Raw genomic sequence first — 16,468 nt, 5'->3', positions numbered from 1 at the left:
GACTCGACGGCAAATAACAACAACAACAACAACAAGGTGTTCTAAAGTCCTGGTTGCAAGTCATTAGGCGCTCAGCTGCTAAACAAAAGGTCAGCAGTTCCAATGCACCAGCTGCTCCATGGAAGAAAAGACTTGGTGATTTGCTCCCAATACTTTTTATCTTTCTTTTTTATTATGCCATTCTAGTGAGTGGGAAGTTCTATTTCATTGTGTCTTTGATAGACAATTCCCTGATGGCCAATGACTTTGAGCATCTTTTCATGTGCTTATTGTTATTGTTCATTTGAGGAACTTTGGTAGCATAGTGCCTAAGGCACTTGATTGCTAACCACAAGGCTGGCGGTTCAAACCCACAGCCACTCCTCGGAAGGAAGGTTGAGCAGTCTACTTCCATAGTGATACTGCCTTGGAAACCCAAGGAGGGGTCATTATGAGTTGGGTCCAACTCGATGGCAAATAACAACAACAACAACATTGTTCGTTTGTGTATCTTTGGAGGAAATGTTTGTTCAACTCCTTTTTAGTTTGATTATTTATCTTTTTATTATTGAGTTGTCGGACTCTTTCTATATTCTAGATACAAGTCCCTTATCAAATCCATGATTTACAAACAGTTTCTTCCATTCTGTAAATTGTTTTTTCACTTTCTTGATGATATGCGCCCTTTGAAGCACAAAATATTTTAATTTTGATGATACCCATCTTACCTATTTTTTTTTTGATTGTGCTTTTAGTGTTATATCTAAGAAACCATTGCTTTATCTAAAGTCATAAAGATTTATGTCTATGCTTTCTTCTAAGAATTTTATAATTTTAGCCCTTACATTTAGATCTTTGATCCATTTTGAGTTAATTTTTGTATTTTTATGTGGCTATCCAGTTGTTCTAGCACCATTTGTTGAAAAGACTAGTCTTTCCCCATTGAATTGTCTTGGCACTCTTGTTGAAATGGATGCCACTTTTCAAGGTGAATTTTTATTGGTGGCTTTTTTCAAGTTAAGGTTGGTATAATTTTTTTTGTCACTAAATGGTTTACTTACAGGGAGTTGCATTTTACAGATAAATCTTTTACTATATGTGCTTGAAAGAATTATTTTTAATAGAACAAAAATGCATAAGGATAAAGAAGCCAATATAAATATCTATTCAGTATAACTGGACATTAGATTAGGTATCCTCCAAACCAGTGCTTCTCACACTTTCATGTGCATTCAAATCCCTCAGAGATCTTATTAAATGTAGGTTCTGGTTTTCTAGGTCTGACATTGGGGTCTGAGATGCTGCATTTCTAACAAGCTACCTGGTCCTGCTGGTCCTGGAACTACAGTTGAATAACAGTGTTCAAGAATGACTTTCTAGTTTAGTTTTGTTATGACATGATCTTACTATATCCACTTACTTAAAGTGATTTGGAAAGGGAGTAAAAACTGCTTATTTAGAATTTATTGTTTATACATTTTGAAAAGTAGTATTTGTGATGAAAAACCACTATATAGAGAAATAGAATAAAAGTTTATTTTGGTGGCATTTTTGTCAATGTTGATTATTTTCTATCTTCCTTCTAGGCCTCTGATGATTGTCACTCAGAAGATCACAACCTTGGCCTTCCAAGTTCATGATGGTGAGAAAATGACCCTGCTCTTGTTTCTAAGAGTGAGGGTACCTTTCAGAGCTCTTCTTTTTATTCTGTATACATAGGCCAAATTTTAGACAAGTGTTAGCAGGTCTCGCTTTTATCTTGTTCAATTTCTGGGCCTCTGTATTACTATTACTGTTAAGATTTGTGTATATTTATGACCAATATTAATATATTATTATTATTATTATTATTATTATTATTAACTAAATCCATAGTTTCCATTTAAGAGTTCTTGGGTGGTATAAACAGTTAATGCACTTAGCAGCTAACCAAGAAGTTGGAGGTTTGAGTCTCCCCAGAGGTGCCTCAGAAAAAAGACCTGGTGATCTACTTCTGAAAACTCAGCCACTGAAAACCCTGGGGAGCACAGTTCTACTCTGACACATATGGGGTCACCATGAGTTGGAGTCAACTCCATGGCAACTGGCTATAGTTGCTATCAGAGTTCACTTTTTGTGTTTCATAGTCTTATGGATTTTGACAAATGCATAATGTCATGTTTCTACCATCACAGTATCACACTTGTGTGTCAAGTTGGCTGGGCCTGATTTTGAGTGGCTGGGTAGCTGGATGTAGTTATTCCCCATAATGAGACTGGTAATTAACTCCATGGTGGAATCTGCTCTGAGCAGCTGAATAGCTGCTTTAGGGATGGGTCTGCTTTCAGTATATAAGAAGATGCTCTGAGGAAGGTCTCTGAGCTTTTTGGCACGCTTGGATCCTGCATGTAGCCAAGTCGTCATTCAGTAGCCTGCCATATTGTCTGCTGATCTTGGGACTGTTTCTGGACTTGAACAAGAGGCCTGCCGTGTTGCTTGGTAGTCTTGGGATTGTGCCATTTTACTAGTCGACCTTGGGTTTCTCAGCTTCAGCAGCAAACAGCTGCTTGAGTTAAGAGATGCCTTCAGCTCTGTTGGGCTGGTAGAGAGAGGCAGAGGTGAAGCCCAAGGTTGAGGGGCCTTCACCCAGTCCCTAGAGCTGGCACTTGAACTCAGACTTCTAGTCTCCTAAACTATAAGAAAATAAATCCCTGTTTGTTAAAACCATCCACCTGTGGACTGTTATAGCAATACTAGAGAACCAAAGCATACAGAATAGTTTCACTGCCCTGAAAGTGCCAGTGCCCTGAGCTCCATCCATTCTTTCTTCTCCACTCCTCCTGACTTCCTGTCAACCATTGACCTTTTTATTGTGTCTACAGTTTTGCTTCTTTCCAGTAATAAAAGCTTTTTACCCTCTCAGCTATTTCAGTATTTCTCTATTAAGTATCTAGTCTAAGTTTGTGGAAATATTTGCATTGGGAACAGTGGGCTTTCTGTTCAGCTTTGTAACATTTTAAATTAATTTTTTTGTGTGTGTGCCTCTCTCTGCCCTTCATTTCCAAATCTGTTAAGAAATGTGACATTCTTTCTATTTTGGTGTCAATTGTTAATCATTTTTTAAGGGTTTTTTTGGTGTGGAAAATTATTGATTGAGATTAGCCTCACTCTATAAAAAACTGGAGACCTTGGGTTGTATAGATGTTTAATGTGCCCAGCTGCAAACCAAGAGGTTGGAGGCTTATATCTACCCAGAAGCTCTTCAGAGGGAAGACTGGTGATCTACTTTTGAATAATCAGACATTGAAAACCCAGAAGAGCACAGTTCTACTCTGACACACATGGGATTAGCATGAGTCAGAACTGATGTGACAGCAGTTGGTTATAAGGAGCTAGAAGATGGAGGAATGTTCTGTGTGTATAAAACTTGAGCTTTTTTTCTGCCCAGTTCTTCTGAAAATGGCCAGAAAGTGAGATTTACACTGTTAAAACCAGGGCTTCACACTGGATCAGACCAATTCAGTGCTGGCCAAAGAAAAGAAGTGAAAACAGAACAGATTCAATTTTTTTTTTTAATTTTAAATTTTTTAAAAAAAAAATTAATTTTTTTTTTTAATTTGGGTGAAGCAGAGTGACAACTGGAATGGAAAATATTATGGTTGAAGCCCTGGAATGTGAGACTCAGAAGAGTTGCAGTGAGCCCTTTCAGGTGCCTGATTTGGGAGATTGGATTATTTCCAGGACTGTGGAGAGAAGCACACATTCAAAGCAGCATGGTAGTCCACCGTCTCTGAGCCAAGCACCAGTGTTTCTGACTGTGCTTGTCAAGAGATTTAGTTGCTGTACAATACACACACCACTCTCATTTTCTAATAGATTATGTTTCTACCAGGGTACGAACCCATAACTTTTTCCATTCCAATTATTGTCTCTTTTTACCCACATTTTACAAATTCAGGTGTTCCAATTTTGCTTCATTGGCCATGGATGAACCAGGAAGATCTGGTTTGAAGCCTTGGTTAATACGGGGTTCTGAGAAAGAGCAGCACTTTCATCTGGGTGCAAGATTTCAATAAGGGCTTGAGATTGCCAGGTGCAATTACTAAAAGTATATTCAATGGATTTGTACTGTTCTGCAAGTGCCTTTGGTATCTTTATGTGTTGACAGATTGAGAAGATTTAGAAACTATGCTAGCTAGTTTTCTTGTTTATCTTAAAGTTTGAAAACTAATTTTATTTCATTTTGACCTTATGTATCTCTAGTTCTTTAGAGAACTGGGTAATTTCATATCAAGGATGGGGTCTTCCTAGGATGACCGATTGTCCTGGTTCGCCTGGGTCTGAGAGGTTTCCCAAGACATGAGACAATCAATTGGGAAAATCTTGGGCCAACCAGAACTTATTGGTTATACTGTTTGTACTCAAAAATCCACTTGGTAATGCCATGGACTAACTGTCGTAATAAACCAGTAGCTGAAATCAATTTAATTTCTGGAATTTGCCACAATTGTACTATTTGGTGAGAGTGAGATCTTTATTTTTTATATATATATGTGTGTATATATATATATATATATATATATATATATATATGTATGATTTTTTTTTCATAAAAAAAGCAATGCTTCTAATTTGTTTGTTTTGTTTTTTAATATAGACTTGTTGCCTTAGTGTCCAGTTTAGCACTGTGAGTTTGCCAAATTTTGTGGAATATCCCTTACACACAGCAAAATGTTCATTTTCCCTTTTTCTTTTTTTGTTTTGCGTGGGAAGAACAAGTGGATTCTAGAAATAGTCCATTTTCTTTCAGGCATGTTTGTGAATTGCCTTATTGATTAGTGTCCATAATCTGTCTTAGATGAATATATAGCTTTGGAGTCAACTTATATTGCTTATCTGTATTTTTAATGCATTTTTTAAATTTAATTTTGCTATTTTATATCACATATAACTGTGTCATTGACTATAAATTAACGTCTGAATTTTATATGAAGCAGAAATGTGATTTGGTTGTTCATTTTTGACACAGATAAACGTTAAATAATAATAAATCTGATATTTCCCTTGTGTTTTTGTCGCCATTTGGGGTTACATTTCCTCTTTTCTTTGGCAGAAGAAAGTCCCTTTCTCCTTTCCTAGTACATCCCTCACCCACATTCCCAGTTTGTTCCAGGTGTCTGCACCTAGCACAGTCTAGAAGTATTTAAACTGGTGCAGGCTGTGAAAGGAAGCTTGATTTGAAGTAGAAACAAAAATAAATACAACATGGTGAGGAACTGTTTACATAGGAGAGAGGCTGTGTCTCTGGAATCCATCTTACACTGTGTGAGTTGAATTAGGAGTAAGAAGCTTTGGTGGAGAGTGGTTAAAGCATTTGACAGCTAACCAGAAGTTCAGTGGTTTGGACCCACTAGCTGCTCTGGGAAAAAAATGAGAGGCAGCCTGCTTCCGTAAAAATTTACAGCCTTGGAAACCCAATGGGGTTGCCATGAGTCAGAATTTACTCGATGGCAGTGAGTTTGGTTTTTCTGTTTTTCATCCTCTGAAAGGAGTCCTGGTGTCATAGTGGTTAAGCACTTGGCTGCTAACGGAAAGGTTGGCAGTTCAAACTCACCTGTAGTTCAAACTCACCAGTTGCTCCATGAGAGAAATGTGTCTCCTTCCTTAATGATTACACCCTCATAAAGCCTATAGGGCAGATCTAATCTGTCCTGTAGGGTCGCTGTGAGTCAGAATTGATTGGAATGCAATGGGTTTGTTTGTTTGTTTTTCATTTTAACCTCTGAAAAGGAGTCCCTGGGTGGCACAAATGGTTAAATGCTTGACTGGTAACCAAACGGTTGATGGTTAGAACCCACCAGAGGCATCTAGGAAGAAAGGTGATCTTCCAAATGATCACAGTCATTTGTAAATCCTATGGAGCAGCTCTACTCTGTAACACATGGGGTTACCATGAGTTTTGGAATCGACTCCACAGCAACTGATTTCCTTTTTTATTTGGTAATGTGGGTGGCCAGCAAAGGCAAGGGAATCCTCAGTGACATGGATTAACAAAATGGCTACAACAGTAGACCCAAAACATTCCAACAATCAGACTGGGTGTTTCGAAACAATCATCTTTCGTTCTGTTATACATAAGGCTGCCATGAGTCAGAAATGTAACAACAGCAATTAGCAGCAGCAACAACCTCTGAATTCTCCCCTTTTCATATGAACCTGTAGAGACTTTCCTCTTAATTTATGTACTCATTGTGTTCTTTCAGCCAGGACTTTTTTTTTTTTTTTTTTAATGGAAGAGAGGGACTCCTTAATGGTTTCTGAAAGCAAAAATAAATTACTTCTTCAAATGAGTTTGAGAAGAGTCTTTTTAGGTAGTTTTCTACCTGACTTCAAGCATCTTATTTCTTTTCTTTTTCATAGGATTGGGCAGAAGACCTGAAGACCTCTCTGCTGAGCAACATCGACTTGCTGTAAAGTAAGTTAAGTTATTATATGGATGTCTCATGGTGTTGGGGAAGAACATTAAATATACTATGAACTGCCAGAAGGGCAAATTTGTCTTAGAAGAAGTATAGTCAGAGTGTTCCTTAGAGACTTTGTCTCATCCACTTTGGTCATGTTCTCCAGAGGGACCAGTCCCTGGAGAAGGAATCATGCTTGGTAAAGTAGAGGGTAGGTGAAAAAGAGGAAGACCCTCAATAAGATGGATTGACACAGTGGCTACGACAATGGGCTCAAACATAGCAATGATTGTGAGGATGGCAAAGGACCAGGCAGTGTTTTGTTCTGTTGGACAGGGTTGCTATGAGTTGGAACCAACTTGACAGCATCTAACAACAACAATATAGATATATTATTTTCACTTAATGAATTTGTTATTGATAGACACTTGGGTTGTCTACCAGCCTTTAGCTTTTAGCAGCAGTAAGCTATGAGTAGTTTGTACAGAGATCATTTTATTTCTTTATTTTAAAAGCACAGATCATTTTAAATGTGTTTATATAGCTATAGCATAGAATCCCAGGAATGAGATAGCTAGGTTGAAAATAAGTAGATCTGTAATTTTGCTAGTTCTGCAAAATTCTCCTTCAGTGAGGTTGTTATATCTATTCCATAAATTTTTAAATGGCTCTCATATTTAAATTTGAGATGTGTGTGGGTTTTTTTTTCTCAAGAACCAGTTCTCTGTACACACCACTGTCTGATTAAATGCCAGACTGATGAAGATAGGAAGTAGGGCTGGAGACATAAATGAGGGCTTGGGAATGGTTGGAAAGCTGAAGGTAGGCTTTGGCCAGCATTGAAGTCTAATAGGAAGAGTAAGTGTTGGAGAGAAAGGGAAATTGTCTAGAGCAAGAGAATAACATTCATCTGAGAATCAAAATGTCACATGAAGAAGCACATTGGGGAGAGGGATGTAGTTATGGTGGAAGTTTCTGAAGAAATGGCAACTGAAGTAAATCAAGAAGGGCCCTAGGCTATAGAGGAGACTGAGTGCTCCATTAAGGAATTAGTATTTGGTAGTGAAAGCAATGGAGAACCATCAGAAGATTCTAATGAATAAAGTTCTATGCTAGCATTATGAAGTTATAGGAGTACCTGGGTGGCAAATGGGTAAGCTCAGCTGCTAACCTTAAGGTTGATGGTTCAACTCCACCCAGAGGCACCTCTAAAGAAATGCCTAGTAATCTACTTCTGAAAAAAAATGAGCAGTTGAAATCCCTTTGGAGTGCAGATCTACTCTGCCACATATGGGGTCACCATGTCAACTTGACAGCAACTGTTTGTTTTTTAAATGGGATTGTAAATGATACTGGGCATCATTTCACAGACAGGTTAAAAATGGCATTTTACAAGCTTTCCCCCACAAATCCTACTATAAGAATAAACCTCCTAAAATGCCTTTAAAACACTACATGGGACTGTTCTCTACAGAATATTCTTTTCTGCCACTTTCCAAGTCTGTTGTTTAGGACCTTCTGCCTAGATGCCAAACTAGACAAGAGACAGTTACAATGGTCATTTTGTATGGCCTCTTGATATGGAAACTGGTTCACCCATAATTTGTTTTATATTTTTTTTGGCTATATGGAGGACATTTTCTCATTTCAAAGCATCTTGATTTCACCCAAATCATAACAAAAAAAATTCAAAAACAAAAAACCATCTTGATCAACTAACATTAGGTCAGGTTCCCATCCTGCTTGTTTATTACACTCCTTTACTCTCCTAGACAGAAAGGTGGATGAGGAGACAGCATTTTCCAGCCAGAGTTGCCTTTGCTCTGCACTCTGCTCTCAGTGTTTACAGTGTAATTTGCCAGCACAGGCTCCAAGGTGGGCTCCTTGACCACCCACCTTATAACTTTTCCTTTCAACATGTTTTGCAACATGAATTTTAAAGGAACAGAGGCAAGAAAAGTCATATCACAAACAATGTAGTAATCCACAAAGACGATACTGATGTTTAGTTATCTAGGGCTCTTGTAACAGAAACACCAGAGCTGGTGGCTATAACAAACTGAAATTTATTTTCTCACAGTTTAGAAGGCTAGAAGTCCTCATTCAGGGTGCTGTCTCTAGGGAAGGCTTTCTCTGTCAGCTCTGGGGGAAAGTCCTTGTCTCGTCTATTCCTTGGCTACTTGGTAATCTTGTGACATGGCATCTATCTTCCCCCATCTCTGTTGCTTCCTTAATCTGCTCTTTTATATCTCCAAAGGGATTGATTTAAGACAAACCCTACACTAATACTGCCTCATTAACATAACAAAAAAAACCTCATCCCTAAATGAGATTACAGGTATACCATGAAGGTATTGTAGATTTGGTTTCAGACCACCACGGTAAAGCAAATATCACAATAAAGTGAGTCACATGAATTTTTTAGTTTCCTGGTACATATAAAAGTTATGCACTCTGGTGGTGCAGTGGTTAAAGTATTTGGCTGCTAACTAAAAGGTTGGTGGTTTGAATCTACCAGCCACCCTGTGGGAGAAAGATGAGGCAGTCTGTTTCTGTAAAGATTTACAGTCTTGGAATCCCTGTGGGAGTCACTATGAATCAGAATCGACTCAGTGGCAGTGATTTTTTTTTTTTTTTTTTGTATTCTATTAAGTGTGCAACTGTATTGTGAAAAAGTTTGAAATATGACAATTACCAAAAATGTGACACAGAGACACAGAGTGAGTACATACTGTTAGAAGAACGGTACTGATAGACTTACTTGAGACATGGTTGCCCCAAACCTTCAATTTGTTAAATACTCAGTTATCTGAGAAGTGCAGTAAAGTAAAGTGCAATAAAATAAGGTATGCCTGTATACCCACAGGTATAAAAACTCCTTGCTGTCAAATTGATTCTGACTCCTGTTGTTGTTATGTGCCGCCGAGTTGGACTCGACTCATAGTGACCCCTCCTTGGGTTTCCGAGGCAGTATCATTACGGAAGTAGATTGCCCAACCTTCCTTCCAAGGAGTGGCTGGTGGGTTTGAACTGCCAGCCTTCTGGTGAGCAGTCAAGTGCCTTAGGAACTATGCTACCACAGAGCCATCCTAAATGACAGAGTATGTGGTAGTTAAGGTTGTGTGTCAATTTGACTAGGCTGTGATTTTGAATGCCATGGCAGCTTGGTATACTTATTCTCCGTGAGGAGAGTGGATGTGGTATAATCAACTCCATGGTGGAATCCATTGTGGGCAGCTAATTAGTTGCCTTCAGAGTATGGCCTGCTTTCAGCATAGATGGAGAAATTTTGACAAAATGTCTAGCTTTTTGGCATATTTTGGATCCTGCATTTGGCCAAATCTTTATCTCCACTTCCTAGACTTGAACCAGTGGCCTGCTGTATTGCCTGCCAATCTTGGGATTGTTCTTGGACTTATACCAGTGGCCTGCCACATTGTCTGCTGATCTTGGGATTGTACCATTTTACCTGTCAGTCTTGGGTTTCTCAGCCTCAGCACCCAGCAGCTGCATGAATTAGGAGAAACCTCCAGCTTGTTCCAGTGGGCCTGGGACAAGAGGCAGAGCTGAAGCCCAAGGTCAGGGGGATTCCACCTAGTCCCTAGAGCCAACATTCTGAACTTGGACTTCTAGCCTCCTAAACTGTAAGCGAAGAAATTCCTGTTTCTTGAAGCCATCTGCTTATAGTATACTGTTAAAGCGGCACTAGAGAACAAGACAGAGTACAACTTCCCCATAGGGTTTCCAAGGCTGTAATCTTTCCTTTTTTGGGGGGTGGAGGTGGGGTTTGGGTAAAAGTTTATAGAGCAAATTGGTTTTCCATTCAACAATTCATACACATTTTATTTTGTGACATTCATTGCATTCCCTGTAGTGGAGAAGCACTTATATCACTTCCTCCCTGTGTTTACCATTTCCCTTCATCCTTCTTTCCTCTCCCTTCCTGGCATCTTAGTTTTATCCCTGGGCAAATGGTACCCTTTTGTTCTTTTATAGTTGATTGTTCTAATGAGTGCACACCTTCTAGGTATTATCATTCACCTTATAACTTATGAGCCTGTGTATTGTTTAACTGAAAGTTGAGCCATGGAGAGTTCACTTCCCACCTTGAAGGGTGTCTAAAGGCCATAATCTTAGGGGTTCAACTAGTCTTCATTAGACCAGTAAGCCTGGTCCTTTTTTTTTTTTTATGATTTTGACTTTTGTTCCACATTTTTCTCCCACTCTATCTGCGAGCACTTATTGTGATCCCTTTCAGAACAGTCAGCAGTGGTAGCCAGGCACCATTTAGTTCTTCGGGTCTCAGCGTTGTGGAGGCTGGATGTGTTGGTTTTCTAGTGCCTCTATAACAGAAAATACCACAAATGGGTGGCTCTAACAAACAGGAGTTTATTCTCTTACAGTTTAGGAGGCTAGAAGTCCGAGTTCAAAGTGCCAGCTATAGAGGCTGGGTGAAGGCCCCTTGACTTGGGCTTCAGCTCTGCCTCTTGCTCCTGGCCCCCTGAAGCTGGAAGCTTCCCTTAACTCAGGCAGCTGCTGGCTGCTGAGGCTGAGAAACCCAAGGTCGACAAATAAAATAGCACAGTCCCACAATTACCAAACAACATGGCAGACCACTGGTTCAAGTCCAGAGATGAGATCAGCAGAAAACATGGCAGGCTGCTGAATGAAGATTCAGCTACATGCAGGGTCCACGCATGCCAAAAAGCCCAGAGACCATTCCCAAAGTGTCTCCTTAACTACTGGAAGCAGACCACATCCCTAAAGCAACTACTCAGCTGCTCACAGCAAATTCCACCATGGAGATGATTGATTACCAGTCTCATCATGGGAATAACTACATCTGGCTGCCCAGCCATTCAAAACTAGGCCCAGCCAAGCTGACACATAACTTAACTACCACACTGGAGTTTATATGATCCATTAGTCTTTCGGATAAATTATATTTGCTCAGGATGGGGAGAGGCCAATAGTTGCACCTTAAATGGCCACTTACAACCTTTTAAGACCCCAGTCACAACTCACCAAAGTAGGATGTAGAACACTATCTTTGTGGACTATGTTATGCTAATTGACTTTAGTGTCCCCCAAGACTATGGTCCTGAGACCCCATGCCCAGTGACTTGAGGTGTTTGGTTATGACTATGAAGTTTTCATAACTTTGTTCCCTATGTGCTCTTCTATATTCATGGATATATTTGCAGCACATATAAATAATATGTAGAGATTTCCTCTGTCAAATCTATATATATTCATGTGTGTAGGTCATATTTACCTCTCGTCCCTCATCTTGAGTGTCTATCTATACATTCACTCCTAAGTTATTGTTATTACTATTATTGCAGGATAGTGTGTATAATATATTTCACTTTGGTTGCCTTTAACTCTTGTGCTCCTCCCTTTCTCTTCCACTACCTTGATCATTTTGTGCTGACCTTTCCCTTATTGTGTGTTGCCTTTCCCTTCACTCAAGTTAATAATGGTCTATTCTCGTTTTGGTTACCTAGTGATGCTCTGACAAGAATATACCACAAATGGGATGGCTTGAAGAAATAGGAGTTTATTCTCTTACAGTTTGGAGGGTTTAAGCCCGAGTTTAAGGTGCCAGGCTCTATGGGCTGTGTGAAAGCCCCTCGACCTTGGGCTTCAGCTCTGCCTCTTGTCCTGGCCACTGAAGCTAGAGGCATCTCTTCACTCGGGCAGCTACTGGCTGCTGAGGCTAACAAGCCCAAGGTTGACAAATAAAATGACACAGTCCCGATGTTACCAAGCAACATGGCAGGCCATTGATTCAAGTCCATTCAAAGTCCCAGGATCAGCAGAGCATGGTAGGCTGCTGAGCAACAAGTTGGCTACATGCAGGCTCCAATCATGCCATAAGCTAGAGACCATTCCCAAAGCTGTTTGTTATATATGAGAAGCAGACCACATACCCAAAGCAGCTACCTCAGCTGCTCCAATAGATTCCACCATGGAATTAATTACCAATCTCACCATGGGGAATAACTACATTCCGCTGCCCAGCCACTCAACCAGGCCCAGCCAAGTTGACACACAAATTTAACCACCACACCTCTAGTTAGTGATTTACTGTTCTTTCTCCTTCATCCCTGGTAACCTTCAGAGAATGATTCTTTCTGTGTGTAAATCTTTTCTTGACTTTTTACAGTGGTGGTCTAATATAATACTTGCCCTTTTGAGATTGATGTCTTTCACTCAGCATAGTGTCCACTAGGTTCATCTGTTATGAAGTGTTTTGCAGATTCATTGTTTTTCTTTAACATTGTGTAGTATTCCATTGTATGTATGTACCATAGTTTGTTTATCTATTCATCTGTTGATAGGCACTTAGGTTGTTTCCATCTTTTTGCTATTGTGAATAATGTTGCAATGAACATAGGTGTACATATATCTTTTCATGTCATGGCTCTTATTTGTCTAAGATATATAGCGAGTAGTGAGATCATAGGGAAGTATGGTTCTTCCTTAAAAAGCTTAAGGAAGTACTATGCTTTCCATAGTGGCTGTACCATTTTACAGTCTCACTGCAGTGCGTGAAGGTTCTAGTCTATACAAACCTTTGCCAGCATTTGTTATTTTCCCTTTTTTTGAACTTTGCTATTAATACTGGGGTGAGATGATATCTCGTTGTTGTTTTATTTACAACCCTTTAATGCTTAATGGTCACGAGCATTTCTTCATGTGTTTGTCAACCATCTGAATGTGATTTTTGATGAAGTGTCTATTCATGGCCTTTTAAAAACAGCCAAACTCAACTGCCATCGAGTCAATTCTGACTCATAGTGACCCCTGTTGGGTTTCTGACTTGGTAACTCTTTACAGAAGTAGATTGCCTATCTTCCTTACGTGGTTCATGTCCTCTATCCATTTTTTTAATTGGATTGTTTGTCTTTTTGTTGTTGAAGTGTTGAAGCTTTCTATAAAGTTCAGAGATTATTCCTTTGTCCAATATGTCATTGCTAATTTTTTTTTCCCAGTCTGTAGATTATCTTTTTTCTCTTTCAGTTAAGTCTTTTGATGTGCATAAATGTTTAATTTTAGGAGGTCCCAGTTGTCTAGTTTGTCACCTGCTATTTGTGCATTTTTAGTTATGTTTGATAGTGTAAGTATGCGAGGCTATAATCTTTATGGAAGCAGACTGCCATATCTTTCTCCTCTGGAGCAACCAGTGGGTTTGAACTGCCCACCTTTTGGTTAGCAGCCAAGTGCTAACCACTGCTGCATCAGGGCTCCTACCACAGGTATAGGGGTTAGGATTTCTAACACATAGTTTTGAGGGTCACAATGCAATCCATAACAACTGGTGTTTACAGTTTATTTGCAAATACTGAAAGAAATCAAAGAGGGAAGAGTTTTCATCTTTTCATTTTGTTTATTTCCACAGAGTGAAACCCTCACTTTTGGAATACTTAAGCTACCTTCTTAATTTCATGAGTGTCATAGCTGGCCCTTGCAACAATTTCAAGGACTACATAGCCTTCATTGAGGGGAGACACATACATATGAAGTTGTTGGAAGTGAACTGGAAGCAAAAAGGGTTCCACAGCCTGCCAGATCCTTCTCCCACTGTAAGTTTTTCATGCCAAGTATCTCCGCAGAGGTCCAGAGAATATGTTTTTTTTTTTTTTTTTTTAACATTTTATTGTCCTTCAAGTGCAAGTTTACACAACAAATTAGTTTTCCAATCAATAATGCATACACAAATTGTTCTATGACGTTTGTTGGAATTCTTGCAGTGTGTCAGCGCTCTCCCCATTTTCACCCAGGGTTCCGTGTTTCCATTTTTCTGGTTTCCCTGCCCCTTCGCCCTTTTGGTCTTCTCATCTTTGTTTGTGGGCTATTGTTGCCCTTTTGGTCTCACGTAGTTGATTGTTCTGAGGAACACATTCTTCATAGGTGTTATTGTTTATTTTATAGCCCAGTCTATTATTTGTTTGAGAGGTAGCCTCTGGGAGTCACTTCAGTTCCAGGTTAGAAGGGATAATAGTTAGGGCAGTAGTCTTGATGGTTCCTCCAGTCTCCATCAGGCCGTAAGTCTTGTCTTATTTATGAATTTGAGTTTGCACATTTTTCACCCATTCTAACTGGGACCCTTCTATTGTCCTTGGTCAGAATAATCAGCAGTTGTAGCTTGGCACCATCCAGTTCTTCTAGTCTCAGGCTAGAGGAAGGTGTGGCTCATGTGGGCCATTAGTCCTTTGGACTAATAGCTTCTTTGAGTCTTTGGTCTTCTTTGTTCTCCTCTGCTCTGGGCACAGAAAGACCAGTAGTTATAACTTAGATGGCTGCTCACAAGGTTTTAAGACCCCAAATGTGTCTCACTAAACTAGGATGTAGAACATTATCTTTATGAACTGTGCTATGTCAGTTGATCTAGATTTCCCCTAAAACTATAATGTTTAGCCTTCAAGCCAGTGCCTCTAGGTATGTGGTTATGTCTAAGAACTTTCCATAACTGTGCTCCTTAGGTATGCTCTATTATATATGTGAATATACATGCAGCACATACAAATATGTGTGTGGAAATAACCACAACTATTCCTGTATATTCATGTGGGCATAGTCCTGTACAAACTCCCACACTTATTTAGCATACATATCTGCTATGTATTCACTCACCAATTATTGTTTATTATTACTGTTATTGCAGGATTATATACATTACAGTATTTGCTGTGGTTGCCCTTTACTCTTGTGTACCTCTCAGTACCTTCTTTACCTTGGTCATGTCATGCTGAATTCCCCCTTATTGTGTATTACTTTTGCCTTCACCAGAATTAACACGTCTATTATCTAGTTAGTGATTCTCCTTCCCTTCCCTTCCCATCCATGGTAACCATCAAAAATGTTTCTTTCTGTGTGCACGCCTATTCTTGACTTTTTATAATAGTGATCTCATACAGTATTTGTCCTTTTGTGATTGACTTAGTTGACTCAGCATAAAGTCTTCCAGTTGTGAGCTATTTCACATATTCATCATTATTCTCTATCGTTGTATAGTATTGCATTGTACATATGTACCAAAATCTGTTCATCCATTTATCTGGCGAACACTTAGATTGTTTTTTATCATTTTGCTATTGTAAATAATGCTGCAATGAACATGGGTGTGCCTATGGCTATTTGTGTCATAGCTCGTATTTTCCTGGGAATATGATTTTGTTGTCAGTGTAGATTCTCATTCCTACTTGTTTTAGAGGCGGATCCTGGGTGGGCGCCGGAGAGAGGGTTCGCAGTGGCGCAGGTCTGGCACTCTCTCAGGCCATGGGCGCGCTGCTGGCAGCTGCGGGTTGGGCTGCCGGGATGTGAGAGGCGTCTTCTCGCTCCACCTTTCGTCCTTTTGGCCTGGGGTCTGCAAGCCGCTAGGGCCCATAATCGGGCCTCGGCCGACGAGGCAATGCAACCTCTGCGCGGGTTTTATGTATACCATCCCATTGTGTTCTCGCTTGCATGGTTTCTGCTGAGAAATCCGAGCTTAGTCTTATTGGTGGCCCTTTGTAGTTGGAGCTGTGTGTCAACTTGGCTGGACCCCAGTTCTGTGTGGTTGTTTCCATGATGGGATCAGATGACTGTGTTCTGAGTGGCCAATCTGCCCAAAGGGAGTTTCCCTAGGGGGGTGTGACCTGCTTCCAGGATATCCAGGGAAATCCTGGGAAGAGAGACATTCTTCTGTGGATTGGGACCCTGGTGTGCTGACTACAACCTTCCGTGAGTGAGCAGCCCACCGCTTGGCCTGGAGATCTTGGATTCGTCTTTCGTTGGAGTCAACAACCAGTATACTGCCTGCCAGCCTTGAATAATTTCTTGGCCCCCTGCAGTTGCAGAAGCTAAGGATACCTCCAGCCTGATGTTTCCTCCAGGGACCTTGGATTTGCTGGCTTCTATACATTTATGAATACAGACCAATTATTATGCCTTGGATAGCTGCTTATAAGCTTTTAAGACCCTAGAGACTACTACACATTGACCTGAGAGGAAGAATAGTGGCACTAAACATGTTATTAGGCCAAATAATGAATTTCCCATGA

At 39.9% G+C, this 16,468-nt stretch overlaps 1 protein-coding gene across 1 annotated transcript in view; it reads left to right on the top strand.

The window, feature by feature from the left end:
• MBOAT1 (membrane bound O-acyltransferase domain containing 1) overlaps window positions 1-16,468 on the top strand; it is a 246,270-nt gene that overhangs the window by 174,991 nt on the left and 54,811 nt on the right. The window contains exons 5-7 of the mRNA XM_007952384.2: window positions 1,566-1,621; window positions 6,379-6,433; window positions 13,825-14,008. Of these exons, the coding sequence (XP_007950575.2) occupies window positions 1,566-1,621; window positions 6,379-6,433; window positions 13,825-14,008 (295 nt within the window). The remainder of the gene's footprint in view (window positions 1-1,565; window positions 1,622-6,378; window positions 6,434-13,824; window positions 14,009-16,468) is intronic.

This window comes from Orycteropus afer, unplaced genomic scaffold (genome assembly GCF_000298275.1).
Source record: "Orycteropus afer afer isolate SDZICR_OR568_19922 unplaced genomic scaffold, OryAfe1.0 scaffold00012, whole genome shotgun sequence".
Taxonomy (NCBI): Eukaryota; Metazoa; Chordata; class Mammalia; order Tubulidentata; family Orycteropodidae; genus Orycteropus; species Orycteropus afer.
This window is presented reverse-complemented; position numbering and strand designations above follow the sequence as displayed.